The 24,296-nt window shown below is 42.3% G+C and overlaps 3 protein-coding genes across 8 annotated transcripts in view; 1 reads left to right on the top strand and 2 right to left on the bottom strand.

Annotated features, from left to right (window-relative positions):
* The first annotated feature begins 3,939 nt into the window (after positions 1-3,939).
* crx (cone-rod homeobox) lies at positions 3,940-6,699 on the top strand. The gene is made up of 3 exons (XM_003970726.2): positions 3,940-4,374; positions 5,130-5,281; positions 5,460-6,699. The coding sequence occupies exons 1-3, from the start codon at positions 4,278-4,280 to the stop codon at positions 6,093-6,095; spliced, it is 885 nt and encodes a 294-aa protein (XP_003970775.1). The 5' UTR covers positions 3,940-4,277; the 3' UTR covers positions 6,096-6,699.
* A 1,731-nt stretch (positions 6,700-8,430) lies between these two features.
* h3f3c (H3 histone, family 3C) lies at positions 8,431-12,190 on the bottom strand. 2 transcript variants are annotated; one of them, XM_029848527.1, is made up of 4 exons: positions 12,172-12,190; positions 10,643-10,783; positions 10,177-10,330; positions 8,431-9,629 (listed from the first exon to the last, which is right to left on the bottom strand). In XM_029848527.1, exons 2-4 carry the CDS (start codon positions 10,768-10,770, stop codon positions 9,501-9,503), a joined length of 411 nt encoding a protein of 136 aa, XP_029704387.1. In that variant the 5' UTR covers positions 10,771-10,783; positions 12,172-12,190; the 3' UTR covers positions 8,431-9,500. The 2 variants fall into 2 exon arrangements, with proteins under 2 accessions (XP_029704387.1, XP_003970774.1); XM_003970725.3 differs by lacking the exon at positions 12,172-12,190 and adding an exon at positions 11,598-11,741.
* Positions 12,191-12,766: 576 nt separating this feature from the next.
* The window catches only part of arhgap32b (Rho GTPase activating protein 32b), a 46,803-nt gene continuing 35,273 nt past the window's right edge, over positions 12,767-24,296 (bottom strand). For all 5 annotated transcript variants that reach the window (XM_011611041.2, XM_011611042.2, XM_029848835.1 and 2 more), the window contains 12 exons: positions 22,799-22,948; positions 21,206-21,308; positions 20,602-20,746; positions 20,138-20,220; positions 19,810-19,917; positions 19,496-19,641; positions 18,871-19,072; positions 18,462-18,607; positions 18,273-18,347; positions 17,305-18,138; positions 16,541-17,160; positions 12,767-16,374 (listed from right to left, as the gene is read on the bottom strand). In XM_011611041.2, the coding sequence (XP_011609343.2) occupies positions 14,164-16,374; positions 16,541-17,160; positions 17,305-18,138; positions 18,273-18,347; positions 18,462-18,607; positions 18,871-19,072; positions 19,496-19,641; positions 19,810-19,917; positions 20,138-20,220; positions 20,602-20,746; positions 21,206-21,308; positions 22,799-22,948 (4,823 nt within the window). In that variant the 3' untranslated portion in view covers positions 12,767-14,163. The remainder of the gene's footprint in view (positions 16,375-16,540; positions 17,161-17,304; positions 18,139-18,272; positions 18,348-18,461; positions 18,608-18,870; positions 19,073-19,495; positions 19,642-19,809; positions 19,918-20,137; positions 20,221-20,601; positions 20,747-21,205; positions 21,309-22,798; positions 22,949-24,296) is intronic.

Below are 24,296 nucleotides of genomic sequence, written 5' to 3'. Positions count from 1 at the left end.
ATGACACTGTTAAGGTGAACAGAATTTTCTGGGGGTGAAGCAGAGTTGCTGTATACTGTGACACTACACCCCCACTTCTGCTAATACTAGCTGCTAATCCATCTGTGGGATTACTGTCCAGTGTAATCACTCATCCTCGACTGTGACACACCTCACACTGCAACTCCTGACTCATTACACACACACACACACACACACACATGCACACACACACACACACACACACATGTATGTAGGAAGTATATTTTAGTTGTCTGATGCTGCCTGTTACAGAGGTGAATGGTACAGGTGTTTGACCCAGTGAATCTATTGACCATCTCTCTGCTGATGCATTGATACTGTTAAGAATTTATTGGTTTATTAGAGAGTCAACATTCCCCAAGGAATGAAGATGCAAATCTAGATACTTTTAAAAGGGACAAAACTCTGGCAGACCCCAGCTCTACAACTACTGCAACTACTACTACTGCTACTACAACTACTACTGCAACTACTAATACTACTGCAACTGCTACTAATACTACTACTGCTACTCCTACTGCAAATACTACTACTGCTGCTGCTGCTACTACTACTCCTACTACTTCTGCTACTACTGCAACTACTACTACTACTACTGCAACTACTAGTACTACTGCTACTACTACTACTGCTCCTGCTACTACTACTACTACTACTACTGCTGCTGCTTCTACTACTACTATGACTGCTACTACTACTGCTGCTACTACTACTACTTCTGCTGCTACTACTCTACTGCTACTACTGCTACTGATGCTGTGACTGCTGTTGCTGCTGCTACTACTACTACCACTATTACTGCAACTACCACTACTACTACTTCTACTACTGCTACTACTACTGCTCCTGCTACTAGTACTACTCCTGCTACTACTACTACTACTACTGCTGCTGCTACTATTACTGCTGCTGCTACTATTACTGATACTACTACTAGCTGCTACTAGCTGATACTACTACTACGACTGCTACTACTACTAACGTTGCTTCTACTACTGCTGCTGCTACTGCTGCTATTACTACTACTGCTACTACTACTACTACTCCTACTCCTACTAGTGCTACTACTACTATGACTGCTACTACTACTGCTGCTACTGATGCTGTGACTGGTGCTGCTACTAGATGTAGAAAATAATCGACTAATTTATTAATTTAACTATAATCTATATAGTTTTGTGAGATTTTCTGTACAAAAGTTGTGATTGAACAATCTTTAAATTGAAAGTGAGTTCCAAGTGATGGTTCGTTGGCCAAAGTGAAGTCAAATTATTTAAACATACAATATGTTATGTATAATCATGTATATGTTATGTATAATCATGTACATGTTATATGTTATGTATAATCATGTACATGTTATAAGTTATGTATAATCATACATATGTTATATGTTATCTATAATCATGTGCATGGTATATGTTATGTATAATCATGTATATGTAAACCATTCACCCACTTCAGGTCAGTGTTTATTTATACAACACAGTTCAACAGGCAATTCAATGAGATGTACAAAGAACATAATAGACAAAATCAGATCAAAAATTAAAATATAAACCAACAGAAAACAAAAAACAGTTAACTATAATCAAGATCAGTTAAACTAAAAACATGCTCAAATATATTAAGACAGATAAAAAGCGGTAAAAGATTAAGTTACTTTTCAGCGTAAGAAAATAATCAAAACCTTCAAACTTGGTTTTAATGAACGTTTCCACAAACAAAACAGTTTTGAGCCTCAGTTCAGAAGAAGTGTGAGTTGCAACAGACCTACAGGATCCCGGACATTAGTTGCAGATATCTGGTGCATATAAACTCAAATCTGCCCCTCATGTTTAGTCGTGACCCTCAGGACAGAGAGCAGAGCTGTCCCAGATGACCTCAGAGATCTGGATGGTTCATAACGTAGTTGTCTTATCACACGGTCACACCGTTTTATTCATTTGGCCATATTCGTTTAGTCCAGGAAATGTTCAAGGACTTGAATGTTTTTAAATTTATAAACCCGCTTCCATTTTCTCAGAGTCATTTGAGGTCTTGTATTTGTGATCTACTTGCAACAAAATTGTCAATAAACTAATAACCAGATGTTCCATTCACACATAAACACACAAGTTGTGAACAACATTGTGATCTTGGAGCCTATGAAAGCATTGATAAAAGCCCATCAGGGTTCCAACCTGAACCTGTGCTCTTTTTTGGTTTAAACCTGTGATGTTTCTTAACTCTTGCCTCTATAGTTCCACAGTTTTCAACTGTTTTTAATTGGGAGGAATATTTTGGGGTATCCTTCAGTATTTATTTGATCCTCCGATGGTGGGGCAGAGTCATTATTCGCACATGTTAAATCAGCAGGTGAAACTGGGTCTCGTGGTGACTCAGCAGCCTGGAGATGTGCACAGAGCGACTCAGCACAACGGTTCTCACACTCCGGCGGCCACTGCCTGCTGTCAGAGTCGACTAATGCATAAACCTGAGTGAAGTGTGCGCTCAATCAGGCAATATAAAGGTCCAACTGGTGAGGGGTGGTGGTGTTCGGGTGGCACCTGGTCTGCTCTGAGAAGATTATTACTGTGTGTGTGTGTGTGTGTGTGTGTGTGTGTGTGTGTGTGTGTGTTACTGAGTGATTGGGACTGACAAGCACCCTCTGTATTCCTCTCCGGCCTGTAGATTTAGACGACCTGTTTTAGACACTCTAATCTGGATTAAGTGCAGCAGTGTGTCAGTGGGGACGAGAAGGAGAGCTCACCCCCCCCCCCCCCCCTCCTGCCCCTTCACCTGCTTCTCCTCTATACCGCTCACTCCCCTCCCGTTTTCGTAGCCCCTTCCTTCCAGTTTTCCAACCAGCCTCCCGATTTCGTGTCCACAGTCCATCACAAATTCTTTGTCTTCAACATTAAAGCTTCTGCTTCCATCACTCACATGTGTGGCTGTCGGCCCAGCCTATGGGGGGATGGGGAGGAGGGTAGTTGTCCAAGGATTAAACAAGATCAGTCCTCTTCCCCACTTCCCTATTTGCTGTTGCCACTCCAAGACAAGCTGTTCTTCTTTTGGAGGCTTTGTAGCATCATCATTATCATCGTCATCATCTGGAAGATGATATTCACCGAACAACTGGTGAAAAGAACGCACCAAGCAGAATCATGCTCGGTCTAGATTTGCCACGTGTCGTGTTGTTGTGTTTCCTCCAGGTCTCATCATAATCCCACATGTTTATAACCCAGATTCAGTCCTGTCCTCTCGAGTTGTCTTTGTCTAGACCGAAAGCTTCTCCATATCTCACAACGCTTCAGCACCCTCTCCATCTTTTCTCACGTTTCTTCTTCTTTTTGTCCAGGTGTGAGCGCCAAGCCTTCCTCGCATGCAGCTGCAGTTAAAATACTGTTTCAGATTGAGCATTTTATGATAAATAAAATGGGCTGTGTCACTTTTGAGTCTGTGTTTTTCTGTGTGTGTGTGTGTGTGTGTGTGTGTGTGTGTGTGTGTGTGTGTGTGTGCACTCACACCAGGCCTTTTCTTTCAGTTACATGTGAGTGAGTATGGACTGCAGATAAAACGTTTTTATTAGAAACGTAGGATAATTTAAAAAATAATAAAAATGTTTGAGTTGTATACCAAACATTTTGAAGCAGAAGCAATTTTAATTGACATTTAAATCTACCCATCTGTCAAGTAATTTTATTTGGATTAATGTCCCACAGCATTATGCATTATTCATACATGAACCAATTTGTTCTGTTTATCTTTAGTGTCATAACAAATTGTGTTGAAAGAAGATTATTCATATTAAAGACTGAGTAATTTTCTTTTTGTTTGAGTTCCATGTTTCCTGTTGCTCAGGGTGGTTCACCTTTGTGTGCGTGCGCGGGCGCAGTGGGAGTGGTTTAGCAGAGACACTTGTTCACTCTAATTAGCGGCGTGTGCGGGTGAAGAAACTCAGTGGTGCAGAGGTATCCGGAGGTCTTCACCTGTGTCATGAGTTAACGGTAAAAGCAACTTGAAAAGCACTCCGGATGCTGCGGAGCTGATCAGCTCTCCCACACTCAAAGCTAAAACTGCAGGGGGGGGGGGGCAAAAACAAGAGAAAACAACAACAAAAATACTTTGAGATTTTTCTCTGGTGAACTGCGGCGCACCCCACTACTTTTACGCAGCGTGTAGGACGGACGCGCTGAGCTGAGCTGTGAGGTGGCCTCGCCTGTTGGGTTGCGTGTCCGACATACAGCGTCAGGACTTAAAAGGCTGCTGTAAGGATGATGTCCTACATAAAGCAACCCCATTACACTATGAATGGGTTAAATTTGCCAGCACCAGGAATGGATGTGCTACACACTACAGTCGCCTATCCATGTGAGTATTTCAACTGAAAATACTAAAACTAAAATTTATAGTGTATAGTTGTGCGTAAAGACGCACGGGATTTGCGCAGCGTCGTGGAAATTCAGTTAGAGTTGAAAACAAATTTTAAAATGCGTATCAGGTAAAGAAAAGTCGGAATAACAGCTCTGATCAAGTTTAGAGAATCACTGTATTCCCTTCTTCTGCTCGTCATTGCGCCAATTTGATGGATTTGCCTAAATCTTAAATGAACAATTTCCACCGTTTCCACAGCGTCATGAAACTACAGACCACTTTGTTCTAAATTTAAACTTAAGCATTCATGATAGGTTAGGAAACTCTAAACAATGTCTGATTATAATAACGAAGGACATGTTCACTTTATAATTCTCTTTTTATCCAGAAGCTACTTTAAAATTTGTCGTGGCGTCGCGCCTAAATAAACAGCCTAGTGGCATCAATGGTCTCAGCGCCGGGCTGTAATTGCTCACTCTTCTTGTTCTGAAACAAACACACTCGGGCGTTTTGCTACAGTAAAGCAGATAAATTGGGACTATAAAGAGTGTCCTGGCGTTAGTCAAAACCACATCATTTGAGATGAAAAATACTTTTTTTATTCGTGTTGGCTCAGCATCAAAGTCTCCTGTGAGAATAAACGGATCATTTAAATATTGACACATTTAAATAGAGTCTTTAAACAGTTTTCTTTAATGTTGTCATTTGTGTCATGTTGTGTGTGTAACGATTCCCCCTCTGCATCTTTGTAGCCACTCCCCGGAAGCAGCGCAGAGAGCGCACAACCTTCACCCGGACACAGCTGGACATCTTGGAGGCGCTTTTCTCCAAAACCCGCTACCCAGATATATTCATGAGGGAGGAAGTGGCCCTCAAGATCAACCTGCCAGAGTCACGTGTACAGGTAAGCAGGCCACAGCCAAGATGGGTGCCCCAAACAGACAAACCAACAAAAAACAAACAAAAAACACAATAATCTGTAGTTACATTTTGCATTGTTAATCAACTTTTTGGATAGAAGCAACATGCAGTCGGTTTGTGTCTCCTGCAGTTCCTCATCATTATTCCCTTTTCACCTGCAGGTCTGGTTTAAGAACCGCCGTGCCAAATGCCGCCAGCAACAGCAACAAAGCAGCGGCCAGTCTAAACCCCGCCCTCCCAAAAAGAAGGCCTCCCCAGTGCAGGAAGCCAGCGCTCCTGATCCGGTCCCTAACCCATCAGGCTCCTACAGTCCCTCCTCTGCTCAATCAGGGCCCAGTCTGGCCCTGAGCTCCAGCGCTGGAAACACGGCTGTTTCCATCTGGAGCCCGACCATCTCGCCCCTGCCGGACCCCCTGGCGTCCTCCTCGGCCCCCTGCATGCAGCGACCTTCACCTTACCCCATGAGCTATGGTCAGCCGTCCGCCTACAGCCAGGGCTATGCCAGCACCACCTCCTACTTCACTGGCCTGGATTGTAGCGCCTACTTGTCGCCCATGCATTCGCAGCTGTCCGGCACTGTGGGCGCCCTCAGCCCCATCAGTGTGCCCTCCATGGGGGGCTCCCTGAGCCAGTCCCCTGCCTCCCTTTCCTCCCAGGGCTACAGCACGGCCTCTTCTCTGGGCTTTACCTCCGTTGACTGCCTGGACTACAAAGACCAACAGGCCTGGAAACTGGGCTTCACCTCAATGGATTGCCTAGACCATAAGGACCAAAACTGGAAGTTCCAGGTCCTCTAGAAAGTTTGATCACAGATATGTGAGGTCATGTGAAGCAGTGCAGCCAGAGGACTCTGTCTGTCTGTTTGTCAGTTCTTTTCTTTATAAGATGTTTTCATATTCTAAAGGCAACTTCAGTAGAAAAATGTTCTGTTTTCAATGATGTTGGTGATGAAGAGACACTTGTAAATGCTGCCTGATTTTTAGTCACATCTGCTGTCTTCTTCAAATGCTCCAATGTTGGTTAAACAGCAGTACAAAAGCCTTCGGAGCATTTGTAGACATGTGATGGAGGGAAGCGTGACTGTCTCACACACATGCGCATGCGCGCGCACACACACGCACACACACACAGATAAACACTTACTTTGTTGTACACTTAGTTTTAAAGCCATTGACAGGAAGGAGTTTCAATGTCACTTCCTCCTTCAGGGTTTGATTATGTCAATTGATTAATTTATTGTTTAATGTTACATTTACATCTGTACGTTTTCTTGGCTGTGTTTAGATATTTTTGTGTTGCATATTCCCGTGTTAGCTGTTAGTTTGTTTTTTTTGGCAACTTGTTCTGTTTTAGCTGTGTGACCCATTAAAGTCGTTTACTCTTTGCAGGCCTGTGCTGCCAGATGAGTGTGGAGTTTTTAAGAGTTGGGCTCACTGGGGAATTGAGCTTGGGTGCTGACAGCAGGTTGAGGATCCTTCGTGTCGCTCAGCCCGCACTGCTCCATCTTGGTTATTTTAGTTCATCTGATGCGGGGAGTGTCCCAATCCTCTTAGCCTTCCTTCTGAAATGCCCTAAGTGAATTAGTTGGGATTATTGCGTCTCCCCCTCTGTCACCATCTCAGCCCTCTGGTCCACTTCAGTTTTTCCTCACCTTTTATCTTTTTCCATCCATCTCTTTCTGCCGCAGTAGTTCATTTACCTTCATCCCCCCCCCCCCCCCATCTCCACATTTAACCACATCTATCTCATCTATTTATCATCAAATATTTTCACATCTCGCAGTTTAACCAGTAGTTTTTTACTCCTCCAGAAGAGGATCTATCTTTTAGACACATCAATTTCCACATTCCCTGACAATTTTAATCCTCAGATGACCTGATTACTTCCGTTTTACATAGAACATGCAAACATCTTGGTTGTTGTGTGGTGCTGTGAAGCTCTGTGAGGATGAATGAGGATGAGTACAAAACTGTTTAACATCTTTTTGAGAGCAAAATCAGATTTGTTTTAGAACGGCCGCTATAAATTATTAAAATTCAAGGTGAGGTATAAACAAACCACTAATTCTTATACCTAATAATAACAGATTCGGCTGTTAGTCCTATACAGCTCAATCTGAATAACATCACTGAACGAGAGGTGGATGGAGATGCAAGCAACATTTTGAAGCACTCCATTCTGCCCTAATCCCACTCTGAGCTCTGGTTAATCCCTCTGCCCTCCCTCCCTGTGGTGTGATTGGTTAATCTTTGTGTCTGCACTCCCTGATTGGTTAGCCTGTGTTGGCAATGGGTTTCTAATCCGGCCACACACACACACACACACACACACACACACACACACACACGCACACTTGTGCTGCTGTAATCCCAGGCAGGAGCAGATGTGATGGGGGATGGAAGAATCCAAGCAGACCTTGATGAAGGTGAACATGACAGAACAGCCTGAGAAGAACCAACAGTGTAAAAACAAGATGGTGGGGAAACCTTACTGCACAAGGTTCTTGTCTAAATAGAACTTACTAACCATTCTGAGACACTGAGGAAGTTCCTTTTGGGTTTCTATAAACGGAAATTAATTTCAAATTAATTTTATGAAATCTGATGACACAATTATTAGACCATCAAATCTGAAAATATAGAACACTAGCTCCTCTAAAATATGATTATATTTAATAATTCTCATGAACTATGCAGATGCCTGCTGAGAGCACAACAAATATCAGATATATACATGTAATACGATAATGACACAATGAAAGTTTAACTGTAGTTTACGCCCAGTGCAGACAAAGATTCTTGGAATATTTTTTTAAAGCCAATATTACACTCTCATGGGATTCCATTGAAGTCCTTTACAGCTAACTTTAAACTGAAATACACATATATGTGAGTGTAGATTTTAACATAGAGCAATTTTATATTCAAACCAAAGATCAATGTTGTAATAAGAACTAATGAAATGTAAGAGGTTTATTGCTACCATTATGTTTCTCATATGTGAGTGGAGAGCCCAACCAGCCCAGACTAAATCTGGAAAAGCAGCATTTAAACCTGGGTTCATCTCCATATCACTCACATTTTCACCCTATCTCTGCTCTGACAAAAAATAAATACTCCCAACAACGTGCAGTTTGTTTGACACCTATTTATTACCACCATAATATGAGAAATTTGGAAAATACAAAGATCGACTTATTTATGTCTGAAAATCTTAATAAGAAAAAAAATGAGGTTATATTGTGTATCACAAATTTTAAGATAAGGACAGATTATATGTAAAGATTTACACACGCAGGGTGTAACTTTCCCCATCTGTATTTTGCTGAAATTTCTCTGAAGAGAAGAGCGTCACGATGACAGAAAACAGACGGAGAGCGCGGGGATGGTGAGCTGTCGCCCCCTTGTGGCTGCCAATAGAATAAAACTGGTCTTGGAAAAGAGAGAAGCCCTTCCTGAAATTTCACAGAAAACCAGATCACTGCAACAAAACTGTCAATATTGATAATAATTAATGCTTTATGTCACTTAATGCAATGATTTTTGGAAGTAATAAGAGGAAAGTTGCTTATTTGTGAATATGCATAAAAATACTATATGCACAATAATTAATATTACACAACAAAATGATAATTATATGTTGCGTAGAAGTGGTCAGAAAGATTTGAGCACACACAGCCACACAGCCTGGTTGCAGTTGGTGTTGAGCGAAAAGGCCAGACTGGGCTTCGATTGTTCAGGTAGAAGCCTCGGGACTAGTTTTAATAGCACCCTGCTGTGGAAGTTGCAGCTCCCCTTAAGCAGACTAGTCCCTTTGCTACATCCTTATGCTGCAGTGGCATCTACCACACAATCCACAACCACTGACCTTCAATCAGGGAGAAATCCATCACCCAAAACCAGTGATGTGTGTTGGAGAACTGGTGTGTGTGTGTGTGTGTGTGTATGTATGTATTTCTAATCTGCCAAACCATTTACATGCACAAAAAGGTACCCTAAAACATTTGGTAAAGACGAAAACTTATGAAAGACCAGACTTCAACATATTACTAACTCTTCATAATCAGGGTTAACTACAGTCTACTGTGGAGCTGGGCAAGAGGGGTGGCAGGAACATGTGTGTTGGGTGGGTGGGTGGGGTAGAATCAGGGTCTGAGGGTAGGTACAAGTAAAGAAAAGACAAGAGGTGAAACATCAGGGCAACTATGCACGCTCTCCACGGATGCGGCGGGCCAGCTGGATGTCTTTGGGCATGATGGTAACGCGCTTGGCATGGATGGCACACAGGTTGGTGTCCTCAAACAGACCCACCAAGTACGCCTCGCTGGCCTCCTGCACAGGCACACAAACAGTGGACAAGCACGTCAGCTGCATGGTCCAGGTACTGGCTCTAAGACTAAACGCCTTTCCCTGCTCTTCTGCGTTTAAATATCGTTGAGATTTCAAATATCAACATTGCATAATGTAACATTTAAAGTCTGGAGTGGAGGTAGAATCTACCGCACCGTTATAAATGTGTAGACTTGATAATCCATTAATTACCATTTCCTCTGGATCCTTGTTTGGGTTGGGAGTGAGTATAAAGTCTATTTTATAAAAATAAAGAATGTTGGATTGTGTGATTTTTTTAGGTGGTGTGCCTTTAGCCGACCAACAACAGACGTTAATTTTTACTATAGTAGTTTAGACATTGAACTGAAGTAGAACCTATAGGTTGTGTGGTGCTACCATACCAAAAAGTGAAGCCGGGAACTTACTGGTAAAGTTCTCTAGATTATGGATGATTAACCATGTGGGGCTGTTACATTACAGTTCAAAAGTAAAGATTTAAAAATGGGCAGAAAACGCCACATTTAAGTTCCCATAAACACACACACACCTGCAGGGCTCCAATGGCAGCACTCTGGAAACGCAAGTCTGTCTTGAAGTCCTGGGCGATCTCCCTCACCAGGCGCTGGAAGGGCAGCTTACGAATCAACAACTCGGTGGACTTCTGGTACCGACGGATTTCTCTCAGCGCCACAGTTCCAGGCCTGAAACGCAGTCCAACTCAGTGAACATTCCAACGAAGATCTTAGCACATCCGTGTCAATCCGTTTCAGTCAATCCACAACTGGCTAACAGGATTTATCATTCACACAACTATATTCTAGCCATCAATAAACACAAGAAAATCCCTTTTATTGTGGTCTATTAATTAAAAAAGAGAGGGAAAAAAAGATTTTAACACCAAAAGTAAAATTTAATGTTGGGTACAAACATTTGGTTGCTTGATATGTAGGATTTATTATTAACACGTCACCTCTAAACACAGTTTAAATATTTAGTCTGGTGGGAACGTTGACCTGTAACGATGAGGCTTCTTGACACCGCCGGTAGAGGGCGCACTCTTACGGGCAGCCTTGGTGGCCAGCTGCTTACGAGGAGCCTTTCCTCCGGTAGATTTACGGGCAGTCTGCTTGGTACGAGCCATTACGACAAATCACCTGAAGGAAAAGATAACATATTTACTTAGTATCATTACCTAATTATTTAATGTATCCCGAATGCATTTTCAACATCCATGCAACATAAATGATAGCTAGACAAAGTCCAAAATTTGCTAATAAGCTGTTGTATTAAGTCGTTATAACATGATATTTGCTGCAGGATATGCAGATATTTGCAGGAACATTGTCATCGCATGTCAAATGCAAAATAAACACTGTGTTTTTAGTTTGTTCAACGTTTGATGCGGCGCAATCAACGCCGTGCTACGTCAGAACCAATCACATCGTTGGACCGTCATTACCGTCTGAAAAGCACCAATCACGCAACGCGTCACAACCACTGACCAATCACATCTCTAGTCTGGGCGGTCGGGGGCGGGACGAACTCTCTATTTCCCGCCTCCTGGCGCGAGGTTATGGCTGCCGACCCAATTGAATCCACTGATATAAGCAAGGAAAGAGCGGGACCAAAACTTTAACATTTTCTTTCAAAACAAACATCGTGTTCATTTGCGACTAACAGCAAATCCCTGGATAGAGACTCTAATGTCAAATAATCGCACGATCTGGTGAAACACAGGCACGTTAAAGACAAACATGGAGGTAGAAAACGGTGGCGAAAGCGGAGATAAGCTGCCGAGAAGAGCAACGAGTCGTTTTTCTTTCGAGCCCAAACATCGGCAGCTGCTTTTCTCAGCGCAGCGTCGAAATAACACGCTATATCCGTACAAAAATACCTTTCGACGTGTCCTTTAAATCACACGTCAGTGAAAAAAGTATATTTTAAAAGCATCTTTTGAATGCAACTCACCGAGGACGGTATATAACGCTTTTGTTTGCGCGGACAGCCGAGTGTTGTGGTTGTGTAGCAGTGTCAGATATTTACTATCTCGCACAATGGAGGCAAAATGGCGGCGATGTCAATCATGTGTTTCCCAACAACCTTAGCACAACAATAAGATAAACGGCACTACTCCATAGCTATACTGACACGCGTTTAATGCTCAGAATTATGTTATGCACCTTTTTATATTTAAGAAATCTGAAAAATGTCAGAGGAAACAGGCCCGATACAATAAGGTATTTACTTTGGAGGGCTTTTTCCCCCTCCATTTGTTTATGATGGAAGCGTGCAAAACAACACAAAATGTAACCAATTAATTGAGAAATAATAATTATTCACAATAGATTACCATGTGTAAAGTGAATGCTTTAATATTTACTGCTCTGTTGAAGTTGCGGTTGGATTCACAATTTCCTGCAACCACTTTCTCATTAAAAACTATTGAAAATATGTTAAGAGCCTCTGGCTTGTTTGTGCAGATGTTAAACTATAAAACAGGTCTGCCGCCCTCTCAAAACCCAACTAAATTCACTGAACTCACTCCACCAACCGTAGCCTTGTATGTCCTTGTCTAGTTAGGTTAATCCAGCCAGAATATTTGCTTTGACGCGACTTGAAATCTATGACTATTTAAAATCCAAATTAAAAGAGCCTTCAGGCCTTTGAACATCAATGCAACATGTCATTTCAAATGGTGGATTTTGACATTATTGGATAAAAATGGTCGGTGCAAGTGGGCACAACTAGATTTAAAACATACTTAATAAGTAACAAAAAAAATTGAGCAAATATTATAACCAAGTGATAAGTTGCCAAAGATTTAGACTAAAAGCTGAGTTTATAAAGTCAGTTTGGTACTCAGTATTGCCATGAAGACACCTTGTCAATGCCCATTAAAAAAGCAGTTTACATCCTAAATATTTACATTGTTTGATTCTACTTCATACTTGAGACCGCAGGATTTTCCCTCAACTTTAACGAAATTTCGGGGACGTCAATAATAAAATACACTATTATTATAAAATATGAATGTGTGGCAACTAAATTAGCTGTATTCACTAATATGACAGAAATCTTGTGAGTTGCAGTTTAATAAAGTAGATTAGTTCTACAATTATGAATGAACAAAACAGGACTCTCTTCCTGAACAGTTTTATTCATTTAATATCTAATGAGAGACACCTCTGGTTGGAAACAAGAGCGTTCACATTCAAGTACATGGTGCCTTACTTTAATGCCCCAGCTGAGGCTTTAAATAAGGCGAGAGGAGCGAAACCTGCAAGCGATATACAAGTAACAGTTACAGAGAACAACCTCGAACTAGACATTTGAAACATATTGCAGTTTGAACATTAAGGTGACTCAAAAAGATGTCGTTTTATAATACCAGATGGATATTCCATATATATCATTTACAGCCTGAAAAGTCTTTTAATACTTGATAATCACCTTTCCAGTTGTTAATTTTTATACCTGCGAATTATATAAAACTAAATATTCTCAATGTCAACTTTCAGTTTTAGTTATTAATTTCTATGTATCATCACAGTAAAAATGACAACGGTGAACAGATTAGGGTCTGCATGAACTTAATTTAAGGCTCATAACAAAGTTGTTTTTCCCACAAATAAACTGACGTGTTGATCACTGTGTCAAGATAATCTTTAGGTCTTTATTACATCACACCGCTCCCTAAAGTACCTTTAATGATATGTCATGAAATTAAAACTTCCCCTGGCACATTTGCTTACACGTCTCAACGATACAACAGACATTCATCCCTTTAGACCTAGTTATATGCAACAACTGCACATATTAGTTGGTCCCTCTCCGGTATAGAAAGTACCAAAAAAAAAATCCCATTTGAATTCAAAGTTAATGAAAATGGCACAGAGAGGCAATCAGATAGATATATTGTCTCCTTGTCGACCTCACATCCAGCTGGTTTTTCAAGATAAAAAAAATTGACACACTGTATGCTTGTGTTTTTGTATTAGCAGGGAGGGCGCGCTGACCAATATTTATCCTGCTTCAGTATCTTGTGCTGTAACATTCAGGAAAAAATAGATGATAGTCAAGTACACAGAAGTGTTCTGTAAGAGAGAGTGCATGCATTTCTAAAATGCAAACATTAATTCCCGACTATGTCCATTCCCAGCGCCACATCTAAAAAGTACAACTAATAGTCCCTTTAACTAGTGAGTCTAGTCATATATACGATTCACTACATAGTTTGATATTTTACATTTTTGGAGTTCCTGTAAAAGTACCTTAGCTCTTTCATATGTACATCAATGACTGGCTACTGTCTCGATCAATCAATATGATAATATGATCGACAATAATTTCAGGTACATTCCAGACTTTTTGCAAAAAGTCTTATCATTTTTACAATTCATTAAAAATACAGAGGCGCAAAAATATCTGTGATACAACAGTCCACTGTCCTGCAGAGGCTGGCCGACCATAGCTCAACAGTCGATTTTATTCTACACAGCTAAAGAAATATCACACATTTGCATGTGTAAATGCTTCATTCTGTACGTATCTCTGTCTCTGGCCTCTGCATAGCCAAGTCAGTCTGAATAAAGGCTCCCTGACCCAGTGCGGTGGAGTATGCTCTGTTGCTGTGGTTTGCTGTGAATCCTGGGGCAGGATATGAACCTGAGCCTTCACATTTTTGGACAGGGGCCTGAGGCTGAGGTATTGGGTGGTAATCGTCCAAGTTATCGTAGTGGGACTGCACAATTTTAGTGCCATGTTTCTGGTAAGAGTAGTCTCTGTCCAGTTCAGGTTTCGCCTGGCTGCAGTGCTGCTGCTCTCGGACGCTGTGTGAACGCTCCGGTTTAGAACGGGCTGATGGCTGATCGTCTGAATTGTGGTAGCTGCTTGCTGTTTTCAGTTTACTCTGGTGGTGGTCAAAATTAGGACACTCGTAACGTGGTTGTGTGTTCCTTTTGCTGGGATGCTCCTGCTGCCAATGTTTGGACCTGCTGCTGTCTCCACTTTGCTTGTCCTCTGTCGTTTCATACTTAGCCTCACGGTAGCCGCCATCCTGCTGGTAGGAGACATTGTGGCTCAGAGTAACTGGAACGGAATGAGAAGACTGGCATCTCTTGGAACTGCTTTGCTTGCCCTCTGACTTGTCAGATGTCAAACTGCTTTGGGCATATTTATCAGTCTCCATGTAAGTGAGGACTTCGGGCTCCGATGCCATATGCCTGGGGTGGTAACGTCCATCCTTGCTCTCGGTCGCAGCCACCTCAGTTTTTCCTGGGTCGGATTTACTGCGCAAATGCTGAGTTTCATACCCTGATATATCTGCAGGAGCAAAGAGGCCGACATTGTCATATTGAGACAGGACAGGGCCTTTGACTTTCTGTCTTGCCCTGCTTTCCCTGCGAATGGAGTGCATACGGAGTCTTTCTGACTCCTCTGGGTCCCAAGTAAGGAAAGAAGCATCCTTGGTACCATGACCGGGGGGCATGTCTCTAGTCACAAAGCTATGCTCCTTCCCGAGTGGGAGAACATGGTGAGCAAGGTAGTGGTATCCAGTTGCCTTCCCACCTGGCCGACCAACAACGGCTCCTGGTTCTCGACCAAAGGAGTGGTGGGGTCGCACACGGATCGTACCGTAAGGGTCAATGTCGTAGTAAGATAAATCTAAGGGGCTTGAGCCAGAGTAGGGACTGTAGCGATACTGTACCCGTCCATTCTCAAAGTAAGGCTGCAGCTGGGTGACATGGTAGTCGGCTTGTGAGGTTTGCTGTGAAGGATGCTGGTAGGCTTTGCACTGGTGCATGGGTCGGTGATACAAAAACATATCATCATCCGGAGGAACCTCAGTCCTTTGAATGGGCACCGAGCGGATAGTAGACGGAACATGAAGAGAGTGCACTCTGCGAATGGTGGGATAGCCATGAGGTCTGTCGTGGCTATAACCCTGATACCCTGGTGACGTATACACATTGCGGGGGTTTCCTCTGGACTTTATAGAGTGGTGGTAGGACCTGGGGCCTAAAGTGCTGTATCTGTTGTCTGCTCGTGCAACATAGGGTATCTGAGGCTCAGACTTAGACACAAAGGAGAGGTGTGGGGGTACGCCCTCTGGCCGGCACTGGTGTGGCACAGACTGTGGGCCCAGAGAAACAGGCCTTTGATAGTAGTATCCAGATCCTGGAGGCTCAATTAAGATCGATTCTCCTGTAGCATGGTACGGATAGGTTGGCTGGTGCATGGAAGATTTGTGAGGAGACAGTGGATGGTTAGATGGTGCATCCTCCAGATGATCGGGAGTAGGACATTTAGGAAGGACATGATAGGAGGCTTCACTCTGGCTAAGTGCTGCTGCGGCCAGTTTACTTTCAATGGTGCGGACAGGAGGGGGTGGAGGTACAGAGCCACAAGAATCATGATACTTTAAAGGCTCAGTACAGGATTGCAGTGGTTTTATGGCCTCCCAAGGCTTTTCAGCATGATCAGCCGTAGTCGGTGTGACTCTGGCACTGGCCTTTGAAAAGGCATGGGGTTGCACCGGTGTCGTCGTCTGGCTGTGAGACAGTACTGGTGGCTGAGAAGGCGAATGTTGGGCTGAAGGACGAAGCTGTGCCTGAGCTTGCTGCTGAGGTTGTTTCTGATGTCGTGGCAGTGACAGAGCCTGCCTTTTGGGTTTCTGAATTGGTGGGGGTGCATGGTCTGATGGCTTGGAAATCATCGCAGATGGCACATTTTCTTCTGCTTTTACCTGAGGGGGAAAAAGGCACATATTATAATACAGTACCAAATTTATGGAAATCATTCATTTAGCCATGATTCTGCTACTAATCCTACACTGTAAAGACACTGATAATAAAAGGTAACAAAACTGGCTATTATAGTAAGAATATTATAAGAAAAGAGATGAGACTTGCCTCTGGCTGTGATAAAACGCCGCCGTCCCTGCAGCTGCCACTGGGTTTGGAGGCTGGGGTGCTATCGGATGAATTGGTATGAACTGGGATCTGTCCAATTAAAGTCTGCTGGTCCTCTGTCTCTTTTCTGGCTGGAGAAGGTAAGATGGGTGATCCGGAGCATTGAGGAGGATCTGATAGAGTTGAGTCCGGGTCTGTCTGTGTAGAACATATGGTATCTTCTGATATTTTAACAATGGAGGTGGATAAATCTAGTAGTTGCTGCTTGATAGTAGTACTGGAAGTAATAGGACACAGTGAGGCTGATGTGAGAGTCGAAGTAGGGTTGTTTTGCGATGGTGGTAATGAACTCCCACTAATCGGTTCCTCTTCAGAGACAGTCACAAATGGCGCCTGTGACGAGTCCTGGAAATGGGAAACGTCCTGTGACGATGGAGTGGACTCCGGTGTACACGGCTCAGAAGACTGAGAGTGAATTGACACCTCTTGGGCGGACTCAGCCAGGGCCAGGGCCAACATACGGGCAGCATTTTTAGGAGCGGGAGGAGGGGCAGTAGAAGGAGCTGCAGCGTTGACCAAATGAGTGGTGACATCCTGTGATGAATCTGAGCCTAAAACTCCTATTAGGGATAAAAATAAAAAGAAGATATGGAGTTGTAAAACAATCGAGAAAGGTGTAACGAGACCACATTCTTAACAAGATCCATACTTTTTGGAAATTTATCATCTAAACCTAAAAAAAAGAGTTAGTTACTTCTCCCTACCCTGCTGCTCTTGGCTGCCGGCAGCTTTTGTCTGCTCCCTGCTGTTGTCGTCCTTCAGGTGTCGACTCTCCATGCCGTCAAATGCTGCCAGCTTGGATTGCAACTCAATCTGGAAAGCTTCACTAAGCGACGGCTCAGCGGCCCTCAGCAGGACACTGCCCATCAGGGAAGGAGAGTCCTTGGCTACTGAAGGGGGTGATAATGGTAAGAGAGGGACAGCACGTCCACTACTATTCATAGGTGGTGTGTCTTTAGAGACAAGCTCCTGACTGGAAAATGGTGTCAAACTTGCATTCTTTGTACATTTAATAGGTGACACAGCCTGAGTGGGTTTTTCAGTGCAAGAAAAGGATTTGGTCACTTTCTTGTTTTGGGCCCTCTCTTCTACAGCCCTATTGATCTCTGTGAACAACAATGGGGAAGTCAAACTGCTCAAGAACGTGGCAGAGATGACATCAGAGCCATTGGTGTTACAACAGATGCTGCTGGGGCTCTTTTTCAAAATGGAACCCTCAGCCCCAGCCGGACAGTCATCTGCGGGAAAGGCATAGGTGGTGTCAGGGAGACTACATTGGAAAGACATTGGGTCAAAATCCAGGCTGGCCATGCCAATATCTGGTGGGCTGAGGTCCACGTCTTCACCAGCTGAGCGGGGAGGTGAGATGAGGGCAGGCACACAAATCGGCCCATCATCTCCATCACTGTCCTCTGTTGGGTCAAGGTTGTCATAGGAGTTGCAGTGCAACCGGCTGTCCAGCAACTCGCCATTAAATGAGGCAGACAGGGCATCACTGCTGGAGCGTGGTCGCCGTGGCCGGTACACCTTGGACTCTCCTTAAAGAAAAAAGAAAGAGAGAAAACGTTAAAGGCAAATAAAACGAAAAAAGTTGTCTCTTTGTGTCTATTGTTAAGCCACCAGCCATTGTTTTGACAATTTGAAGATTGAGATAAAGCAGTTGTGAAAGTACCTTCCACATTGTGCAGTGAACTGAGTGATTCTTCACTTTTAGCTGATCTTAATGTAGCGGTATCTCCTCTGCTTCCTGAAAAATAAAGATTAGACATCAGCATTCAACCACATTGAGACCTCTATCACCGATAATGAGAGCAGTTTTTAGACGGAGTGATTTAATTTTAAATCGGAGAGAGTGACTCACCAGCAAGGGCCATGGCCTTCAGTTCATTGGGCTCACTGGGGTTGCGGTGCAGCTTGCGTTTGGACATAGCTGAAGACTTGCCCAAATTAAAGAAAGAACGCCAACTCCCCACAGGCGACTTCTTGGACTTACTGGGAGGCCTTTTCCTATAATTAGACAAGCAGGAAAACTATTTTTAAACAATGCATAACACTCTAAAACTTAGCTGGTATATTATCTATTATTAAACTTAGAACATTTAATAGATTTAAGAATAGACTAATAGATTAAACTTGTTACAAATAACCAGCAGAGGGAGACACACTCCAGCATAATAAAAGGCAACTACTATTTCAATAATGTTTTACATTGGGCATGTCTGTAGCATAAGCTTCTACACAGATTTGAAGTAATCATGATTACGACCAACCTCTCTGTAGGAAACTCAATGACAGTGTGGAATTTCCCCTGTAGGGCAGCTGGACCTTCGCCCACCTCGATGTACTTGCTGTCCTCGGTAACTGGAGAATTGATCTGAGCCTGGGTCCTGGCCTGGGCCTCCTCCAGGCTCAGGAGTTTGGTGGAGGGTGATGAAATTAGCAGGGATTTGGGACGTGACAGAGAGTTATGACCTGCAGGAATGTGGCAGCCATTATAACTCAAGCCTACGCAGCAGCAGTTATAGCAAACAGTAATTATATGAGGACTTTTAGACTATGTTTACATGTCACCATAGATGGAAAGGTTTTTCCTTTGCTTTTTCAAAAGTGCTCTGTGTTCATGGTGTGAAAACGAGGTAGTGTGCATGCAAGGCCAGTAGTTAACCTTTGACTCCTTGACAAATATGACAAATGGATCTCCGCTGGTCAGAGTACTGACGCAGCAGACCACATTGTGTTGGAAGAGCCACAACAAACCTATTACAGTTAGCAGCACACCTGTGGCTCAGTAGTCAGCCATTTTTGTTGTTCCTAGGTGAGATGAAAATGGCAAATGCCACACCTCGCCATTTTTGTTGTCATGTAACCGGGCCCTTACATTATGCAGGAACTCACCTGCTCCCTCTCGTATCAGCGAGCTGAGTTTGGCACTGAAAAGAACATCCACATTGTTGAGGATAAATTCCACAACTACCGACTGGATTCTTACTTCCATAAAAGCTGCTGTACCACTGAAGCAGGCAGATTCGATCTGTTTAGACCTGAGACAGGCACGTTAACAGGGAGCAGAGAAAATATTGATTACAGTTACAATTAATACATGTGTAACAACTTTTTAATGGAATGAATCGCTCTTACAATAGCCCACTTTCTTCCTTTTTGATTTCCACACCTAAATTAGAGAATACACTCAACCGAGAGAATCTCACCTCAGCAGGTTTGGTGCCCAGACAATTGCCAAGTTCTTGCTGTGCATGTTGGTGACATAGCTGAAAGCTGCCAGCCGAGAAAGGTGCCTCATTAGGAACTCCAGGGTTCTATGAATCAAATATTAATTTATTCACATTTAATTGGCTCCTGCAAGGGAGGTGCAAAACTAATGACCACAGCAACGCTACTTCACATCATCAATATTTCAAGTCCAAGAGGAACGCCATTTAATGATTAGAATGTGGATTCTTTTATAAAGGTTATGAAATGAATTTTATTTATTGTTGAACCCAAACATTTTTGCTGCTTCTCAGTTTATATACAAACCTGTAATGTGGCGGGGGAAGCTGCTGGATGACATCGTGGATTTTGATGAGCCTTTCTTCATCAGTTGCTGCTGAAACAGCATCCTTCAGAGTGAAAAGTTGGAGAGACTTGTAAACAGGGAGAGTGTGAGCATCAACATAAGCTTCACATAACTACAGGGACCACAGAGGCTCTATAGCCACACTGGCTCCCACAGCTGCCACGGCAACCAGCAAACATTTACTTCATCTTCAGGGACACTTGTATTCGACTGGAGAAGCATATTTGTGAAAGATTGGTTGGCTGCATTTGAAATGACAGGGTGTGTCATATTCATTGAGATGCATTTATGGGGCTGTGACGCAGAAGTGTTTTTTAGTCCTCACTGGCGCAGAGGCGACTTACACAGGGTGGCATAATGAATATAGTGGCTTGTGAATATACGGTATGTAAATAGTGGCTGGAACTGTGATGCGTTTGCTTACAGAGAATTTCTCATAGAGCTGGTAGGTCAGCAGGGGATTTGGCAGCTCCCTGAAGTAGAGCTTACACAGCGAGCCGACACAGTGGATGTCCTGGATGTAAACATCTTTGGTCAGGTCAGGGATCTGTTCAGAATCGAACTCGTGCCTGATGAAACAGGAAAAGGTCAAATACAGTCCAATTATTGGAAGTTTGATTAGATTACTGCAAAAGCACTATCCAACAACGGCTTTGTTGCTTTATTCCAAATTAAACTACATGTACGATTTAGAATCTCTTCCAATAATAATTACAATTGAATCCATCAACACTTCAATGAAGTGTGACAGAATGGATAACTGAGTTTAGTAAAAGAAGTCTCCATCAGTCAAATGGATGTACTTCCAAAAAGCAAAAATCGTATCAGACATATTTACATGCAAACATTCACCAAAACAATACATTGTGTGACTAAAATAGGACGCCTAAACGGCTGACTCGAGTTAATGCAACAACTGCAGATGCAACCTGTTGTGACAGAACACATAATATCAACCGCATGATACAGCTGAAACCTGATACTCGAGACCACATACTGAAAATAAATAAAGAGGGTGAGTCTCGTACCGCAATTTCTGGATATTTGAGGCGATTCCAGACAGTCGGTAGATGCCATCCACCACCCCGTGCTTCTCAATAAACTCAGTGCAGCTTTTGAGGACTTGTGGAACTGTAAAAACAGGAATATGTGTAAAGAAAATCTCAGGTCTAATAATTAGACCTTCTCAACCCTGATCAGAGAGTAAATAAGTACAACAAAAGCATAATATATCCATGTATTTATGGCTTTCTATGTTTTTTCTCTTGGTTTGTTGTGGTCTACTTTGAACAGACATGTTGTTGTCAAAGACAAACAGAGCTAATTACAAATGCTCAGCGTCATAACACAACTGTGGTAAAGTAGGCAAAAAGTCAAATACACAGAACTTCCTTTTTATTTAAACTATGACTAATGGACACATTTTGTTTATCTATTTATGCATGCCTATGTGTGCGTGTATGAGTGATTGCATGTGCATGAGAGAGAGAGAGAGAGAGAGAGAGAGAGAGAGAGAGAGAAGAATGTAATGTCGGCTGCACACAGCTCAGACATCATTTGCAACTTAACAGAGATACACACTGAAGCAGCTGTTCAGACAAATTCCACACAAAGAAATGATTTAACATCATGCAGCAGCAGACAGCGAGACCTTATAAACACAAAAACACAGTTTGTATTTTATGTAAAGTCAATGTTGAACATAGACTCATTCAGATGGACCCAAAGTCAATAAATGCCTTTTTTTGCCAGTTTGAATAAAAAATTGCCTCAATCTCTTGTTTCATTGACATTTAGAGCGGTGGCTATCCAATAGTTTAGTAATTGGATAATTTAGTAAAAATTCCTAGGATTAATGAAGTAATCGGATAAAAACATCATTTTCATTTAAATTAAATTATAAATACAACAGAGAAAATGTTGTCATTATTGCTATTGTCCCTCATCCATCTTCCCGTTCCTTCAACTTAATATTTCTGCCTCCATCTTCATTTGCGTGGGTGACATAAGTGTTGTGCCACATTAAGTGTAATCCATGCAAAAAAATGTGCTTTGAAATTTAGATTGAAATAAACAATTACTCCAGGAAGAGAAAATTCCTTGATTAGTTTAATTTGAGGTATTCAAATTACTCAAGGAATTCTTTCACCTCTACCGACACTAGTAAAGATAAGATGAAGTTATTCAACATTCAGCAATAGCAGCATCACAAAAAATGGCATTGTGTAACAAAGATGTCACGATAATCCCAATTTGTCACCGATGCTCCAACAACAGCTAAGCTCCGTGTACTGACACACCAGAACAGTGGCAGCTGTGGATCAACATAGTGACTTTTACATGGTGATGCATTTCAATAACATGACTGACAGGACTGATATTGAGTGCAATGAAAAACACTTTTAAAGCAAATCAAAAGCTATTACGATGTGTCAGCCTGTAAGCCGGGAAAACTTCCCAGGTGCTGCAGGAATTGTTGGAAATGTGGAAGTCTTTGATACCCAAGTTACTAATGGAGATTGCATTCACCAAATGGCATGGAGGAAACCAGTCATCACATGAAAATGTTCTCACTCAAATAAGCCAAAAAGTGTTTTAAGGAAAATGCGCATTTCACTCACCATCATGTCCAGAGTTGAGGAGGTGTTCCCCCAAGTCACAGCCGAATACCCTCTCCCGGAGGATGCCTCTCTGCTTCAGCTTCTGCTTGGTGGGCCTGGACTTCATGAAGGAGCGTAAGAAGGTGATCAGCTTCCCGTGCTTCTTAGACACTTGGGAAAAAGCACAGGAAAAAAGGCATTATGCACTATGCATTTCACACATGCGGGGGACGCTACAGTAATTGTGGGTTGGACACAGGATCAGCTTTCACACATCTATCTGTGCACCAGTGTGAAACCTAAGACAAGCTGCTCAGAGTTTGTCCCATTGTGTAATTCAGCTGCTTTTTAATGCAAACCCTTCTTTTATGCATGTGCACCTCTCCTCTGGCAAAAGCTTGGTTCTTAAAAAGACCACCTCCCAGGCAATTACAAAGGAATTCTCCACATTACACACCAGTATCCCCTGCTCCCCTTCAGATCAAGGCATGGATAGCAGCAGACTTACCGGTACTTAAAAATGCAACCTGCTTTAATCAGATAAGATGTCTGGGAAGCCACCCAGAACACAGAAAGTTTTTGTGTCTTCAGAGATGTGGAAACGTTCATTACCGAGTTAAATTTGATGCAGTGAAAGAAAGAACGAACTAACGAAAGAAAGAACGAACAAACTGGTGCCAACGATTCTATCCTGACTCACTTTGTTTTGTAGTGATCAAATCTGATTTTAGAACGTGTTCTGCTGTCCCAAATTGACAATAAAGTGACAACTATATGACTGAAATATTCTATTTTTTTTAGCCAAGTATAGGTTCAATTTATCAACACATTTTAATATATTCTACTTAACCAAATATAATAATATAATAAAAAAATTTAAAATGCAGATTTTATGTTCAAGTTTGAGCTGTAAGGAATTCGTGATTGTTTTTTGTTTAGTCTGTCAAAATCGTTCATTTACAGATTCAGCATCATGAAGCCTGCATGCGTACCTTTAATAACAACAACTAATTAGAAACTATACGGTAAACTATACGGTTTACATTTAGAATCCAAAAAATATATAACAGACAAACAAATGAGCCAATTGGACTGAAGTTAATTTCCAGCTGAATTAATTGGACATGTCATCATGTGGGAAGGTAATCACTTGGTGGGGGGCTTGGACTGGTTAGTTTGTGGTGGCTGGTTTTGACAAATTGGAAGACAGCACAGACTCAAACAAAAGACAACTTGAGCTTTAGGAGTCTAATCTTTCCGTGCTTTATGGGTCCTTATGCTGTAAATAATGAATTACTCATGCCCTTTCCCCGAGTTGACATTTGAATGTTTTGCATGTTTGACTTATGTAACAGATCAAATCCAGAGAGACCAGAGGTTACAAGTGCAGAACAGCTATACTATATGTAACATGAGGAACACCGACAGGGTTTTGATAAAACACAGCTGAGAGGAGGTGAAGGAGTACAGGGGCCTTAAAAAGAGGAACAATTAGAGACGTAATGGCAAACATTGTGTT

The sequence above is a fragment of the Takifugu rubripes genome, chromosome 15 (genome assembly GCF_901000725.2).
Source record: "Takifugu rubripes chromosome 15, fTakRub1.2, whole genome shotgun sequence".
Classification (NCBI taxonomy): Eukaryota; Metazoa; Chordata; class Actinopteri; order Tetraodontiformes; family Tetraodontidae; genus Takifugu; species Takifugu rubripes.
This window is presented reverse-complemented; position numbering and strand designations above follow the sequence as displayed.

Bases quoted from the DNA above. Each gene is read 5' to 3' on its own strand.
- crx (XM_003970726.2), top strand. From the start codon at position 4,278: ATGATGTCCTACATAAAGCAACCCCATTACACTATGAATGGGTTAAAT. The intron at 4,375-5,129 runs GTGAGTATTTCA...GCATCTTTGTAG, and splicing joins CACTACAGTCGCCTATCCAT to CCACTCCCCGGAAGCAGCGC. The intron at 5,282-5,459 runs GTAAGCAGGCCA...TTTCACCTGCAG, and splicing joins TGCCAGAGTCACGTGTACAG to GTCTGGTTTAAGAACCGCCG.
- h3f3c (XM_029848527.1), bottom strand. From the start codon at position 10,770: ATGGCTCGTACCAAGCAGACTGCCCGTAAATCTACCGGAGGAAAGGCT. The intron at 10,331-10,642 runs GTCAACGTTCCC...ACTGCGTTTCAG, and splicing joins AAGAAGCCTCATCGTTACAG to GCCTGGAACTGTGGCGCTGA. The intron at 9,630-10,176 runs GTGTGTGTGTGT...GTGCCTGTGCAG, and splicing joins CTGCCATTGGAGCCCTGCAG to GAGGCCAGCGAGGCGTACTT.